The 15,473-nt window shown below is 54.0% G+C and overlaps 1 protein-coding gene across 4 annotated transcripts in view; it reads right to left on the bottom strand.

The window, feature by feature from the left end:
* Nucleotides 1-575: 575 nt before the first annotated feature.
* The window catches only part of MSI1 (musashi RNA binding protein 1), a 29,961-nt gene continuing 15,063 nt past the window's right edge, over nucleotides 576-15,473 (bottom strand). For 3 of the 4 annotated variants that reach the window (XM_054219944.1, XM_054219945.1, XM_054219947.1), the window contains 9 exons: nucleotides 12,121-12,169; nucleotides 10,040-10,122; nucleotides 9,339-9,456; nucleotides 7,661-7,741; nucleotides 6,327-6,383; nucleotides 3,308-3,376; nucleotides 3,028-3,182; nucleotides 2,464-2,529; nucleotides 576-1,515 (listed from right to left, as the gene is read on the bottom strand). In XM_054219944.1, coding sequence (XP_054075919.1) covers nucleotides 2,488-2,529; nucleotides 3,028-3,182; nucleotides 3,308-3,376; nucleotides 6,327-6,383; nucleotides 7,661-7,741; nucleotides 9,339-9,456; nucleotides 10,040-10,122; nucleotides 12,121-12,169 — 654 coding nt within the window. In that variant the 3' untranslated portion in view covers nucleotides 576-1,515; nucleotides 2,464-2,487. The remainder of the gene's footprint in view (nucleotides 1,516-2,463; nucleotides 2,530-3,027; nucleotides 3,183-3,307; nucleotides 3,377-6,326; nucleotides 6,384-7,660; nucleotides 7,742-9,338; nucleotides 9,457-10,039; nucleotides 10,123-12,120; nucleotides 12,170-15,473) is intronic. The other variant, XM_054219946.1, reaches the window with a different exon arrangement.

Genomic DNA, 15,473 nt, shown 5'->3' with positions numbered 1-15,473 from the left:
GGGCTCGTCAGCAGCGGCCGGGACCACGCCAGGGGAAGCCCCGGCAGGTTCTGGAGAAGGGACCAGATCACCCCCCCACAGGACTAACAGACAAATTCCCACAGTCTTCAGAACACAGAGTAAAGCAAACGGGAAGCTGCAATTCTATAATTCATATAATCCCTGAGAAGCCCTTAACCCGCCCCCAAATCACCACCCTAATGCTTTTCTCCCCCATTAATGACTCCCCAACCCAGCGCCCTGCCCTTCCGAGAACAACCACCCAAATCTCCCCCTGGCCCTGGCCGACACCCCTTCCGTTACCCTCGCCTCCAGAGGAGGATCCCCTTTCCCAGGAAATCTTGACGCGAGCGATAGTGTTTGGAGAGTGAATTCCTTTCAAAGTAACCAAGACAAGCAATGGCGGTAAAGCCCTTTTACCTAAAGCCAAACCAGAGGCTGGCACTACGGAGCCCAGTGATGGAGTCTGTACATCGAGCGATTGGAAGCAGCTTTAACCCGCTCAGCAAAACAGCCGATGGCCGGTACGTTTCACCCCCGCCCCCACCCCACCCCCCCTTTCATCTCATCAGAGGTCTTAAAATCTTACAGTAAAAGGTGTACAAAAAAAGAACGGAGTCCTGTCAGGATTCTGCTGGAGAGTATTGCTCACACTGCGGCACCAAGTCCAGGACCTGGAGCTGCTCCTTGGAGCCAGGCTGCAGGCAGCAGCCAGGTTCAGCTCGCGATATTTACATATTATACAGGAGGAAAAAGAAAACCCCACGTAAAACTAAACCTAGGAAAAAAAAATTCTTTCAGCTGTAAGGATAGTGTTTTCACTTAGCAAAATATACATTTGTTTTGTTCCATAGCGATGTCCAACGTTTTCGGATCCTTGAAGTTTCACACTTTTCAAAGCCTCACATTTACAAAACAGAAACAATTAAAAACAGTTTCTTTAAAAAAAATAGAAATACATCAGTTCCTCTCAGCCTTTGCTCTCTCTGTGACTCTTTCTTCCCTTCAGAACTGCATTCTTGTTACATACCGTGCTTTAAAAACACTGACGACAACAACAACAGAGTTGAAAATATTCAAAACAGTTTCAAAGCCAAATAAAAATACTCCTCAATAAAAACTACCTAACACAATCACAAAGCCAATTCATAAAATATGTCTACTAGCTCAGGAAAGAGCAAACAACAAAAAGAAGGGGTAGCCCCAAAAAAAAGATAAAAAAATAAAATAAAAAAATAAAACTAACAGCTAATAAAATAAATAAAAGAAGAATCGGTGGGCTGGGGGCAGGGAGGGGGGAAGCGTAAACCGTCGGTGGTTAGTAAGAAAGCGAGATGATCTCCTCGGGTTCAGTCCAGTGTGGTCTGGTCAAAGGGAGAGATCGGGGCAGGGCGGCAGGAGCCTGGCAGCCAGCCGGCAGTGTGCAGTTTGATTCAAGAAAAAGGTAACCTTGGCTCATCCCCCGAGGCTCACCAGATCCTCCAGCCGCTGTCCTCGGTTAGGTCACTGGGGAATCTGCGGGACACAGCAGGGGAGGGAAGCGACAGGATCTAGAGCAACCAACAGCTTCTCTCTTGGGCTTTTCTTCCTTCTGGTGCGATCTGACAGAAATACTCCATACCCAAGCTTGCCCCAACACTGACTTGCTCTGCATCTCGCTGGCACAGCGACGGGGCACGGCAGAAGTGCTTCCACCTTTAATGGCAACGCGCAGGCCCGGGAAACAAGGCCCCACACGCTGAGCAGCCTGCCTGCCCCGACCTGTGGCACTCCTGGCCCCAGAAGAACTGTGACGTGGCGGGGTCCAGCCATTTCTCCAGCACTCAGCTCAGTGCAGCCTCGCCAGGCTGCCACATGCTCCTGTCTGGACACCGCTCCCTGCAAGCTTTTGCCCTCATTTTTGAAAAGCTGGGTGGTTTTTTAATTTTAAGCCGGCTAACTTCAGCCATGTTTGCAAAGCAAACAGAGACCGTCCACCAATTCCCTCTCAGGCCCATCCAAGGAACAGAAATGGAACTGATCAGACTCAAATTTTCCTTCTGTCCTTCTCCCAGGCAGGAGAGGAAAAACCTCGCTCCCCAGAGACATTGGTCTCAGCAGCAGTGAGAACAACCAGCTGCATGGAGGAGGCTTCCCCAGCCACACAGGTGAGCCAAGCCTGTGATTCTGGCCAACCCTGCAGCCCTTTTCTCTGTCAGTGCTCCCATTTCCTTCCCCTTTGCACCCAGACACTAAGCGATCTCTCCACAGCACTCCCAGCCTGGGGAGCGCGAGGTAAGAACCCAACCTGCCAAGCCTCTGGTGCAGAAGAGAGCCCCAGGCTGGCCGCAGGACCCTCCGCAGGGTGGGTCAGGCCAGCGAACCTCACAGCGGCATCCACAGCTCCTCCCCAGAGCCCAAGCGCAGGCGCCAGCTCAGAACTTCACTCCTCTCAGTACCCGTTCCGGTTCGAAGCTCTCTTACCTCCTGCCTCCTTCGTCCCCAGCTTCAGTGATACCCATTGGTAAAAGCTGTTGCAATCAAGGGACCCTGCAAAGAAAGAGTTAAAACACCACTCTTAAGGAAACAAAATAAAAGTGAAGAATTACTACCACAACAAATTCAGTTAGTAGCCTAGGTGCTGAGAAAGCTGGTTTCAGTTGGAGGTGCCAGGTCTAAAGAGCACATCGCCCTGCAGGACACTGTGTCAGGGCTGAGATGGGCTCTTGGAAAGTCTGTGCCCAATCAGGGAAAGGTCTGGAGACTGGGACCTTGAGTGGTGGCCAGGGAGAGCCAGTAGAACCCAGGGATGCGGGCTCCAAGTGAACTGCTGCATCCTGCGCCGGCTATCTGCAGTCTGGGGCTCAGTGGTGGCATGGCAGATACTGCAGCAGGTGGCATTTCTTTACCAGAAAGCAGGCCGTGGGCTGAGAAGGAGCCACCCACCGCTGCTCACCTCCATCACCACGTGGAGATGCAGCCCCTTCCCCTGGCCATGCCACTCTCCATCTTCCTCCCCATGCGCAGAGCCTGAGAGGGAACACTCACCCCTAGGCTGTGGCCGAAGCCGGTGCTCGGGGCTGGACTGGCAGCGCTGATGTAACTGCTGACCCCTGAATCCTGGTTGGCGGCTCCATAAAGCTCTGCCATCGGCCCGGGGCTGGTGGTGCCCAGAAATCCACCGGTGCGACTGGGGGTGGAACCTACAGGAGGCAATAAAACTACAGAGTGAAGATCCCAAATATGCAACCCCATCCCACCCCCCTCCCGCAGTCCATCTCAAACCTCCGTGACAAGACACCGCGCTGGGGAGGAAAGTGGCAGTTACCTGTCCCTCGCACCACGGCTGCTGCAGCCGCTGCTGCCGCCATTGGTCCATACGCGGTGAGGGGGATTGCTGGAAAAGAAGGAAGAGGCATCTCAGGGGCACAGTGGCTACACGGGAAACTCCTCAATAGGAGCCTTCACTCCCCGCTGCAAAATACCAGGCACACACAAACGTGTCAGCTTAGTGCATCACACACAACACCCAAGGATGACAACAGAGGAGTGCACAGCGCTGCATTTATCCATGTCCTTTTGCACCGCGAATGTTTGGAGGAACTCACTAGCCGTGCTCTGCTAAGCCCAAACCCCGGAGCGGCTGAGGGCACGATGTGGAAGAGCTGAACCAGAAGTGGGCAATTTCAGATGTATCCTGTCGCTACTTAGCTGGCAAGATGCAGTTAATCTAAAACTACAGATCCAGATTTTGGCTGTAAATGTGGAGAAACGCAGCAGCTCAGGGAGCAGCTGGCAGCTCAGCATCCTCAGGCTCAGCCCCTCCTCTCTGTCCCTTGGTAATATTCTTGGATAACAGTTTAAGAGCTTCTTTCTCCCTATTTCTCTGCTCTTCTCAAGGCGCACTATCCTCCCCACTCTGAATTTTGCTCCTTAACTTCTCAACCCCTTGCCGTTCATTGTAGAAGAGCGGGAAACATATACCTAGGGAGCAGGAACTAGAAATGGCTTAATTAAAACAGTAAGTCTTTATTTATATGTAGCAGTTCTAATTCCCAACTCTACTGCCACAGGCATCCAGCCCTCGGGGCAGGAGGCATCTAGCCAGCATGTTTCTCTTTGCCCTTAAAATGACTGGGTCAGCATTTCATGCTTGAATGTGAAATTCACTGTGATTCTGTTTAGAGCACCATAAAAAGAGGTCAGAACAAATCAATCGCGTTAAGGCTGAAACCCAGACTGGCTTATAAGGGAATATTTAGTAGCAGGCACCAGCCTGTTTCAAGCAAACGTCATATGGAGCTTATATCTGGGTTAGCCGCTCATTACAGGCCCTGGGCCAACGTGAGCATGTTGCTGCTTCGCATCACCCCCAAAGATGCTGTTCCAGGGAGGAAAGGCTGCTGCCAGCCACCCTCCTGCCCCATCATTGCTTCAAGTCCCTAACACACAGCTGAATACATGTGGTTTTACTGAGAAAGGAGGCCAGGTCTTCTCAAAAAGACTCCAGTTCTTCTTTCAGGAAAAAACCTTCTTGCCTTTGCAGTCTGTCTCCTGAGACACCAGGTTTGTACGGTGATGACAAAGCACCTGCATGTTAGCTCCCTGCGTGCTGGAGCAATCATCCCTGCTTGTGCCATCCCCTCATCTCAGTTCCACTTGCCAAGCCCATGAAGCGCAGCCCATTTACGCGCGCGCATCCACTTGAAGGCACAAGGGCCCTCGAGCACTGCACAGCTCGCTGGGCCTTTGTAGGAACGGAGGGGGCCCTGCCCTTCGCGGGACCAACTCCAGCCTATACATGGGAATCGCAGCTCTTGGCCTAGCCAAGAGGCTGCACAGCGACTGTTTAACAGTAGGTAAGCGTAACGGGAAGGGAAGGACGCCACGATCCCCAGCTGGTACTTCAGTGAGACACTCAGGACTGTAAGCTAACGTGGCACCCAGCCAGGACAGCAGCATTAATAACTTCTTGTTGTACAGAGCCCTGGTGCACCCCAGCCGCTGGTGACAGACAGGCCCCGGGGCGATTCACCTCCGCTAGGAAAAGGCACAGTGCAGCCAGGGGTGGACCTTGGGAGGGAAAAGCACTTTTGCCAAGTCACCAACATTCCTCTACGTATTTTATGGGTTTTGCTGAAAAACATACATGTAAGTAAACAACTGGACCTACATCTCCTTTGCTTGGCAACCAAAAGGCTCAGAGGTGGGGGTCAGGTGCTGATGCGGTTGCGTACATGGTGTCAGGGAAGGGCTTTATTAAGAGGGAGCTAGGATTTGGTCTCCCCCTACCTTCCTCAGGGCAATTTGTTCACTGGGGGCTGCCAACCTCAGCATCCTCAGGAATGGAGACTCCCTGAGGATCGACACATTTCTGTACCACAGAAACGCCCTTTCCCTGTTGGTACTGATAATTCCAGGACAGCTTCTCAGGAAGCTTTTCCACACCCCCACTGCAGAGATATTCAAACCCTGAAACAGGTGGGGCCAAGGAAGCAGTGGAGAGGAGGAACACCATGGAATGAGATGGCACACGGGGAGCGGGACGTTACACAAAGCTGCTTTTCTACGACAAAAACCATGGACAGGACAGAGCTGGGGAAAACATGGCCATGGAAGGGAGAGTAGACAGAAGGAGCATCACTTAGAGAGAACAGACTGCGCACAATCCAGGGACTGAGGATCCAGAGGGTATTTGCACTGTGAGGACACTGAGCCAGGACTAGTCCCTGGAGAATGGTCCTCTGCCCCCATTTCATTCCACAGTTCCCTACAAGCACTGCAGGACTTTGTAGAGTCCCACCATGCTCACTTCTGCCCAGGAAGCCTGTGTGGGACTAGCTCAGCAGCTGCACCACCTGGAGCAGGGAGAGCATTCCCTGCAGCCCCTCCTGCAGAGGGAAATGGGATTAGCATAACCAGGAGTGCCCCCACACCCTCTCCCTCCTCCCAGCACTCCAAATCTCATCCTTGCAGCAGCTCAGGTTAAGGTCATTTGTAGACCTTTGAGAAGTCACCCTGCTCCTGCAGTTTTCCATATCTGGTTTACACCCAGCCTGGGGCGAGGAGCTAAAAACGAGGCAAGCAGCAGGAAACGCCATCTAAAGATTACATGCCTTCATTTGGTATGACCTGCATTGCCCTTCTGAGAGGCAATACACATGGCTCTGATTGCCTCTCCATCTTTCCAGCCCCAGCTTTGGATGGGGCTCTTACAGATGGAAGAGGAAATAAGGAATGTTTCCCATCTAACTGCGCCAGGCTGTGGAGCAGCAACACCACTGGAACAGCCCAAAGCCCCCTTCTCCCCTTCCAGCTTGTGAGTTTAGGAAATGAGCGGGACTGACCTGTGAGCTCAGGGAGGACGGGGGCACTCGGGAGAGGGGTCCGCTCTACACGGAACTCTAAAAACGAAATGCAAGACAGCTTAGGAACTCGTCAAACGCCCCGAGGGAGAGCCCGCAGAGAGATGGCAGCGGGGTCTGCTGGGGGAGCAGCCTGCAGCCAGACTGCGACCAGGCCAGTGCCTTCTTTAAACTAATTTATAACTGGTGCTGAAAGGTGCTGGACTCCTGCCCTGGAGGCTGAAAGGATCCATTTATCCTTAGAACAAATCTGGCGAAGGCAAGGCAAGTGCAAGCCTCAGGTCTGCCCTGGAGCACTGCTCTGTGACCCGTCCAATCTGACCTCTTGGCTGCAATGCCAGCGGGTGCTCGGTATGTGCCACACTCATCTGGGCACAGGTTTACAGCGAGGCACTTGAAGCCACTATGACTGAGACCCATAAATCGGATTCACACAGAGCTTCCAGACAGCTAGGAGGCAACAACAACTTTCAGCCACAGACAGCCTGGGCTCACCTCAGGCAAAGAGGAAATTTCCCATTCCCAGCCCCTAACATCAAAACTTCATATATAAACCATCACACTGAGGGATGGAGTAAGGAAGGGATGCTCAGAGTTGCCACTTCTCTAGAAAATAGCATGACAGTCTTTTCCCTGAGTGTGTTCTGCCTCGTTCCCTTGCCTCGCAGAGAATGGGAGGAAGAAGAGGCCCCAGAAAGCTCTGAGCAGCTGCGGCACAGCAGGTTCCAGCCATTGATCGCAGAGTCCGTGTTCCAAGCACATGGCGGGGTTGGGAACTTGAAACCACCCAGTTTGCGAGGGATCTGCAGCCCACTGTCCCAGCAGATGTTTTCTGGAGGCTGTGAGTGGTCCAGGCGCTGTTCAGAACAAACTACAATATCGCAGGCGCCTGCATTTCAGGGTGCCTAGGAGTTCCCTGTCCCATGGAAAACCACATTTTAAAATCCTGTGCTACTTTCAGAGCAGTGGCAACTCTGGTAAAGAGAGACAGACACACACAAAGGCAGCGAGACAGGCAGAGCTGCAGGGGCCCTTCTGTGTCACAGCAGCAGCCCTATGGAGGAGGCTAACATAAAGGGCGTCACAGCAGCCTTGGGCTTTTCCTGCTACTGGAGTGTGAGGATAATCCTAATGAAGGACAGGCTGTTCCCACCTATTCCAGGGCTTCTCCCCTCCCCCTTCCACATGCGTCTCCAATTTAAAGAAAGACCAAACAGGGGAAAGGGTGAAAGGGGCAGAGCCTGGGTCACGGATCATGCCAGGGACTCCCATCACCTGAAGGCAGACCAAAAAACCGAGCAGGGAGCACCACTCACCAGGGAACTGGTAAGTGTAGCCAGGTGCAATGCCAGTGTAACTTCGACTCGCGTAGGTGGCAGCTTGGAAGCCTGGATAACCTGTGGGAAGAGAAAAGGGCTTTGTTACTGCAAGCTTGCAGGGCCCATGTCCTCAGTGCCCGGCTGCTCACAAGCAGCGTGACCATTAGTGTTAGACAGCACAAACAGGACTAATAGCAGAAAACCGAGGAAATTGCTGGGCCAAGCCTGCACACATGCAAGTCTGCAGAAGAGTTTTAGCAGGCCCATTTAATTTTTTCCACACTCCAAACATGTAAGGGCATGGAGGTTTCCTTCCCAGAAACTCATAGCTCTGCAGACTAAGGCTTTCTGATGCATCAGCTAGATTTACAAATAGGAGGAGATCAGGGCGGTGGGGGCACTTGAACGGCTGAATAGCTCTTAGTCACTTGTGCACTGGAAGTGCTGGCGAATGCAGGCAGTGCTTCTTCCTGGCGCCAGGCAGGAAGACAATTCTTGCTGTTCCCCAGGAAGCTGCCCACCTATACCGAACAAGCCTGGGAGAACGCAGGGCACTGACTCAGAGATTAATATTTGATTTGAGATCTCCCAAGACATGGTACCTGGATTTCCCAGTGACTCAGCTTGAGCCTCGCTGCTTTAAAATTCATACGGCTTATAAAAGGCAAAACCCAGAACCACAGGCTGGAGATTTATTTTCCTGCAATAAGTCAAGTGAAAACATTGGGGAAAAAAATGACCTTCTTGGGGTTTTGTTCAGTGACTAACTGCTACTCGGCAGGCTTAGCAAGGAGAGCCAGGCTGGGTACACCCTGCCCAGTAACACTAGCGATGATCTTGTGCAAACAGCGTGCTCTTGGTTTGGCTCAAGCCTGGCTAGAACGAACAGAGGGAGGGAGAGAAACCATGAACAGCAGGCGTGCTGGAAGGATCATGCCTGACTCTCAGATGCAGGCATGAGGGTTTGTAGACCCAGAAGCAGAGGCTACAGAGGACTTTTTTCTTTTTTTTAATCTTGTATCTGAAGACATTTGCCTCAGAAACACGGATAGACATGAGACCCACTCTGCTTGTCACCAATTTCTCCTTACAAGACAGTCCCATGATAAGTGTACAGTTTTCCTTGCAATACCAGATACTTGCTGTCCCTGAGAGGGAGGGAACAAAGTGAGACAAAGCTTAACTAGAACTTTAAGGGCACTTTGTAGTCTTTAAATGGCAGTGAGGACATTTATATGGATCACTGTTTCAATTGGAAGCTCGGGGGCTCTTTAATCAACTAATTCATCAGAAAGTCTGTAGAAGCGTGGGAGGAAGATGCCTGGGCACAGATTACTGCACACTTGGTTCAGCGATGCAGTTAAAGCATTACAGCCTACATGCTATGGCACTGCGGGACGGTTAACGGAGTTGCAGAGGGCCAGAGCTGCCCAGCACATGGCTGCGCCCGGCCAGCTCCGGCTGTCGCGGGGCAGCAGTGACAAGTTTGCAGTTTTTCCAGGTGCCACCAGAGGGCAAGTTGTGATCGCAAACAGGTCCCGGCTACCCCCCAGCGGCCCCGGCCTTGCACCAGGGAGAGCTGCCCTTGGCCACCCTGCTCGCTCCCGGAATAAAACCTCTAAGCTGCTGCCTGGCACGACCGGGAGCTGGGGAGGAGATGTGTCCTTGGGCTTACCCAGCATGCCGATCCCGAGCATGAAGGCATCCATCCCGTAAGGCATGACTCGGGACCGCCCTCGTGCCGAGCCCGTTGGGGACATCACCTCCTTCGGTTGGGCTTTTTTACACTCCACCTGCCACAAGAAAGTAAGGATCAGGCTCGGCTGCCACCAGCACGGAGCCGTGCCTCAGAGCACACGGCTGCAGGCACTGCCCAGCCGTGGCCACACCAGCAGCCCGTCCCGCTGTCCTTCCCTACCATCCCTGCCCCTGGCCTGCCTGCTGCCAGCCTTCCCCCTCCCTCCGCAGCCACCACAGGCAATGGGGAGCTCAAACACTGCTTTTCTCCTCCTGCAGCTGCCCTCGATGCTTTGCCTGGCCCTGCACCAGGGCCTCAAAGCCTAATTTTCTTCATTTCTGAAGAAAGGTAAAACTTGCCCTCTCCCAGGCCACCAAGAGGTTTCATGTAACTTCAAAACCTCCAAGTATGTTAGCTCTTGTCCTTAACAGCTCAGTATTGTGCTGGTTTACCTTCACGCTGCAAGTTTCTTTCCCAGACTGGCTGCTGTGGTTTTGGGGAAAAGACTCAATCCAATCCTCCACTGCAGAGGGAAGTGTTTCAGGACCCAAGTGCCACACACCCTGCCCCTGGGCCACTGCCCCATTCTGTCCCATACTTGTGTCCCTTCTCCCCCAGGTTCTGCCCCAGACACTCACCATTTTGTTGTTGATCTCGTGGAAGTGGATTTCACACACTTTTTCCACAATGTCTTCACTTTCAAATGTGACAAACCCAAACCCTGAAGAAAAGGCAAAACTCCTTGATCAGGTCAGAGCTCTGCGCAGTTTGCACCTGATACCCACATCCTTCTACTGGCAGAAGAGAAGGAGCCACAGGCTTCTAGGACTGTACAATCAGCCCTTTCTAAAACGGTTGTTACTCATCTTCCCTCTCCAGCAAATCCTGCTTTTATGCACAAAAAGAACAGGACCATCCCCTTATGCATTCCCCTTTCCTCCTCTTTCTGTGCTTCCTACCCTCTCTGAACCCAACTGCTGTCAAAACCAAGTATTTTTTTCTTAAACTTTGCTAATTGCAAGGCAAACCACGTGGCTGATAATGCTGGGGAGGATCCTGGCAGACACTCACACAAAGAGGGTCGGTGGAGAAATGAACAGCTGCTTGCCAGGACACCACCATCCTCACTAAACGCACCCCACCAGCAATAACACCCTGCACGTTTCCTCTTCAGTCACCAGTCATAAAGCCTTGTACAAGCAGGCGAATATCAGCACTGCAGTTGTACAGAGCAAGACAGGTATACACAAGCAAAGCCATTTGCAGAGTTTCACCAAAGTAAGGTTAGTATCTGGGGTAAGACAGGACAGTGTGTTCCAGGCACCTGGCCCATGCTCACACCTCCTTTCTCTCCCCAACCCCTTTGCTGACGTTTTGGCAAAGATCAGCTTGGGTGGGCAGGCTAAACTCCTCTCAGCTGACCGCAGCCGCTTCCGGAAAACTGAGGTAGGTGGGAGGATGTCTTTAAGCTTGCCTTACGAGCAAGATGGGATTAAGCAGAGCTTTCCGCTTTCCAGAACTGGCCAATTCCACGGTGCTTTAAAATAACTTTGAAAAACAGACGGGGATCTGCTGCCCAGAGCCCCACTTTTTCTCCATCCTGCCAGCAAAGTCTCTCCGTAAACTCTGTCTGCCTGTGCCCAGGTAGTTTCTAATCATTCACTTCAATAACCACGAGCAAGGGGCCTGGAAGTTCAAAAGCAAAATCCTGATGCCAAAACCAGTCCTGACCCCCAGCAGACCCCCACCAGGCCTGCTGCACCCTGGGCAGAGCCCCACACTGCCAACACAGGGGCTGGCAGCTCTTCCTGCTCCTTCCGAAATGCCCGACAACTCTTTTATTGACTAGTGTTTGGGAGGCACCCTTGGAAGAACAGGGGTTAACACCTCTTCCCTTTTAAGATGAAGCTTGAACAACATCCTAGGCCGGGCAACCAGCTTTAGAAAAAAGCAAAAACCTGAAGGGTACACAGCATAGAGAGAGCAGAAGGGAGTGTTCCCTCACTGAGCGGGGGGCAGAGGTGCTTGGAAGTGCTTCAAACAACACACAGACATAAGAGTGGCCCAGCACAGGGCTGTTAGTGGCCCTGATTTGGAAGACGCCAAAGCTAAGTTTGCAGGTTAAGTTGTTGCCAATAAATCTCTGAGTGGGCGCAATGCTTGCTGGTGTTGAGCCCTACCACGCCACCAGGTCTGAAGACTCGCCGGGAGAGCTGGAGGCAGGGACGCCCATGGGTGGGCTGGGTCTGGATAGCACAGCCTTGCTCCCATCCTGTAACCAGACTCCACCGGCAAGACTCAGGCAAGAAAAGGTGACCTGGGAGCACAAGCGGGCTCCAGGCCGAGGAAGGGGCGAGAAGCAGGCACTCTTCAGGTTCTCGTGTCAGCTTTCCCAGAGCTCAGATTACTTGGGACAAGGTAAGACACACACTGCGGGCTGGAGCCGCGGAGGTAAGCGGGCAGGGGAGGGGGCCGCCTCCTCTCACATATCTGCAACTCGGCGAGTTTACAGCACAGGAAACGCACTGGACAAAAGCCCTCTGTGCTGCAAGGGACGCTGGTAAAGGATGCAGATGCAAAAGGATGGGGTGACTGGAGGCAAGATAAAGAGCAGCTGCGACTCGCATGCCCTGCTGCTGGGATACTAACCCCTCCCTACGCAAGGCAGAAGGCAAACCCTCCACAGTTCCCTCTCCTACGGCCAGAAGACTGCTCTCACCTCGGTGTCGGTTGGTTGTCTTGTCGAACATCAACATCGCGTCGTCCACCTGCAAAGAGAAAGGCTCAGATCAGACTATTGCTGTTGCCACAAGCATCCTCCAATGCATTTGCACAGAGCTGCTTCTCCGCAAACCAGAGGGGATCATGACAAGACCTCCCGTCCCTGAGAAGGAAACGGGGTGTGCACATACACACACATCAGCTACCACACCAGGCACGTCCCCTTGCCACAACCAGCACAGTCCCCCCACCAGCCCAGGGCAGGTGCTGCTGTGCTGAGCCCCCTCGGCCCGGCCCCTGGCAGCAAGCGACCCCGATTGTTTGCCTGCGGCTCCAGCCGGGGGGCAAGGAGCAGGGAAGGCATTGTTCCCAAATCCCAGCCTCAAAGGAGAGGAGAATTAAAGGGGGGGAGAGACGCAAAGCTGGAGAGAGGAGAGGAATAAGGGGCCTCCCAGTGACAGGGGAAGCGGAGGCCTCAGACAACAGAGCCTGCCTGGGAAAGCTGGGAAGCGCCCCCGCCCCCACCCCAGAGGAGCCTTTCCTCTAAGTGAGGTTTCCCACTGCTGGAGGCTGTAATTAGAGCAAATTTACTGCAAGGCCTGAGCAGGGCTGCCTTCCCGGGGGGAGGGGCGGGCAGATCCCATCCCCCAGCCGGCCTGGGGCTGCTCTCCTCCCCGGCGAGCCCATCACCGCCTGGTGCCACTTTTCCCCCCCATCTTCCCGCTGGGTGTTGCCTTCCAGAGGCGCATCTGCACCACTCCGCAGGTCAGGCCGAGCAGGGTTAAAAAATACACTTCAATCCCCTCCGTGTAAGCCCCAGTGTAAACCTGTCCCACTGACCCATCCCTCCTCTCTAATACCACTGCCTTAATCCGATTATGAAACTGGACGTGCAAGTGCTCAGGGGAGGCGGCAGCAGTCTCCGGCCAGCAGCTGCCCTGGCCTTCCTCCTCCTCCTCCTCCATGCGAGACAGCCGCTCCCCGAGCAGCAAGCAAGCCCCTGCGCCCCCAACTCCATGGAAGGATTACTCCATTGCCTCATCCCTGGGAAGCACCTGCATCGCCTCCTTCTCCAGAACAGACCACCAGTTTGGGCAGAGCATTGTTCATATCCCAGTGCAGGCAGCCACAGACTTCGCTCATGGCGAGCCTGCAGCCCCAGTCAGGGAAGGGACAGGGGTCCAAGCTCAGCTCCCCCAGGACAACGCAGGACATCCAGCTCCTCCTCAGTGCCACAAGGATGGAAGGAGCCCTCACTAACATTTCCGGTACCATCATAAGCAGACAGAGATCATCTTTGATGCCCTTGGGCTTGTCCAACATGTCCACCCCACAAGAGCAAGAGGTGACAACAGACAACCTGTCTCTCACTTCTGCGCTCTTCTCATCCCAGCTCAGCCTCCCTCGGCCAAGTCAACAAACACCTGAGAAACGTGCCAGGCATCCAGTCGGAGCCACGGGGGATGTAAGACTTCACACAGACCCGAAGCAATTCCTCAGCAGCTTCCCAAGACACAGCCAAGGAGCTAGGGGCTGACAACAGTTCATCATGCTGCCATTCCCCACCGCCACTCCCTCCTGCCCTTGCACCATTTCCCCTTACGGTGCCAGCACAACTGTGACATGCTGGGGGGAAACCTGGTGTGGCTTAAAAATGTTTCAAGAGGCTTTACTGTCTGGTTTTGTTCATTTTTTAAGTCAGATCCATTCCTCCATCCAGTTTGCAGAAAGGCTGGGCACATAGCTGTCCTCCTGCCCAGCAAACACTGGGAGAAAGCTGTGTCAACAGCACTCTGCAGCAATGCCATTCCCAAAGACTTCAACACAGGTAGCTGGAGCCCACAAACCCATCACGATGAGAGACGGGCACAAGAAACCAGTGGGGATGCGCACAGCCCAGCTGCTGACTTACTCTGTCTGACCAGCCCCAGAAACAACCTCTTCTTTGCAGAGCCTGGAAAGCGGGAACAGCTGCAAGCGGCAGAGCCCAGCACACGTCCACACACAAAACCACCTCGCAGCAACATGCTGGACGACGGCTGTGGCACTCCCACAGTGCTCAAGCACTTGGGAGCTGAGAGGAGTACAACTGCTTCCTCCCAAACTGCACTCCTTATGCCGAGAGGAGAGCTGCAGCCTTCCTCCATCCTGAGAGCGGGTGTCTACCCAGCACCCCAAAACATCTTGTGAAAGTGTATTTACAATAACATACTTTATTTGAAAGCTGTTTCCTGCCATGAGCTACATCTAAGATAAATAGATAGATCTATCCCCATCCCTGGAGGGGTTCAAGGCCAGGCTGGTTGGGGCTTTGAGCAACCTGGTCTAGTGGGAGGTGTCCCTGCCCACGGCAGGGGGTTGGAACTAGATGATCTTTAAGGTCCCTTCCGACCCAAACCATTCTATGATAGATAGATATGTATGTATATATACACATAATATGGGAAACAGTCCCACCCCTCTCAACTCTAGGGCCCAAACTCTGTGTGTAAGCTACAAGTGGTGTTTTTTATTGCTAACAAAACCTACACAAGAGCATCTTCTCATCTCCTTCCAAAGCAACAGGTGAGATGAGTTGGGTGGTCTCAGAAAGCACAAGTAAGATAGAGCAGGGCCCTGCAACCCTGGGCAGGCAGGGGGGTGCAGAGGCAGCGCTGGAGCCCTGAAAGGCCATCGGGACGGGCTGCAGAGTGAATTGCGCTGTGGAGCTGGGAGAAGGGCCTCACCTGTATCCACAGGCAGCGGCCATTTCCAGCATCCAGCTTCATGCCAGATCCCTCTTTCCACCACATTCCCCTGCTCCGGAGCTAGCCGAGGGGATGGAGAACCGCCTGCCTCACCTCACAGACCTCCCTGAGGCCCAGCACTCCCTGAACACCCCTTTTCCCCACAAAACACTGACCGCTGAGGTACCACAGCCGCCTCCCCCCAACAGCGGGGACCAAGCCCGACCCGCACCGACCCCACAACCACAATCAGCCATGAGTGGCGACCAGCTATTGTGGCGACAAACCGATATCCACCCGCCGCCCCCCCCCCCCCTCTCCCGCCGACTCTTGGGCCTTTCCCGGCTGGGCCGCGCCGGGCCCCAACAAAGGCGGCCGCCGGCGGGGCCGTCGCCATGGCAACGCGGCCGCCAATGGCAGCTGCCGCCCGGATTAGCGCCGTGCACAAAGCCGCCCCGCTGCGCCCGGCCCGCCAGTGGCGGCGCCCTCACACGCACAGCGGCCTGTGATGGTCTGCGGGAGGGCACCCGAAGGGGGCCGGAGGCCCCCTTCGGGTGCCCTCCCGCAGGCCATCACAGGCGAACCACCATCACGCACAAGTGGTTTCACCCCCCTCACCCCGCAA

Source organism: Rissa tridactyla, chromosome 13 (assembly GCF_028500815.1).
Source record: "Rissa tridactyla isolate bRisTri1 chromosome 13, bRisTri1.patW.cur.20221130, whole genome shotgun sequence".
NCBI classification, from domain to species: Eukaryota; Metazoa; Chordata; class Aves; order Charadriiformes; family Laridae; genus Rissa; species Rissa tridactyla.
The sequence above is the reverse complement of the archived record's forward strand: the minus strand, read 5'-3'. Positions and strand labels throughout refer to the sequence as shown.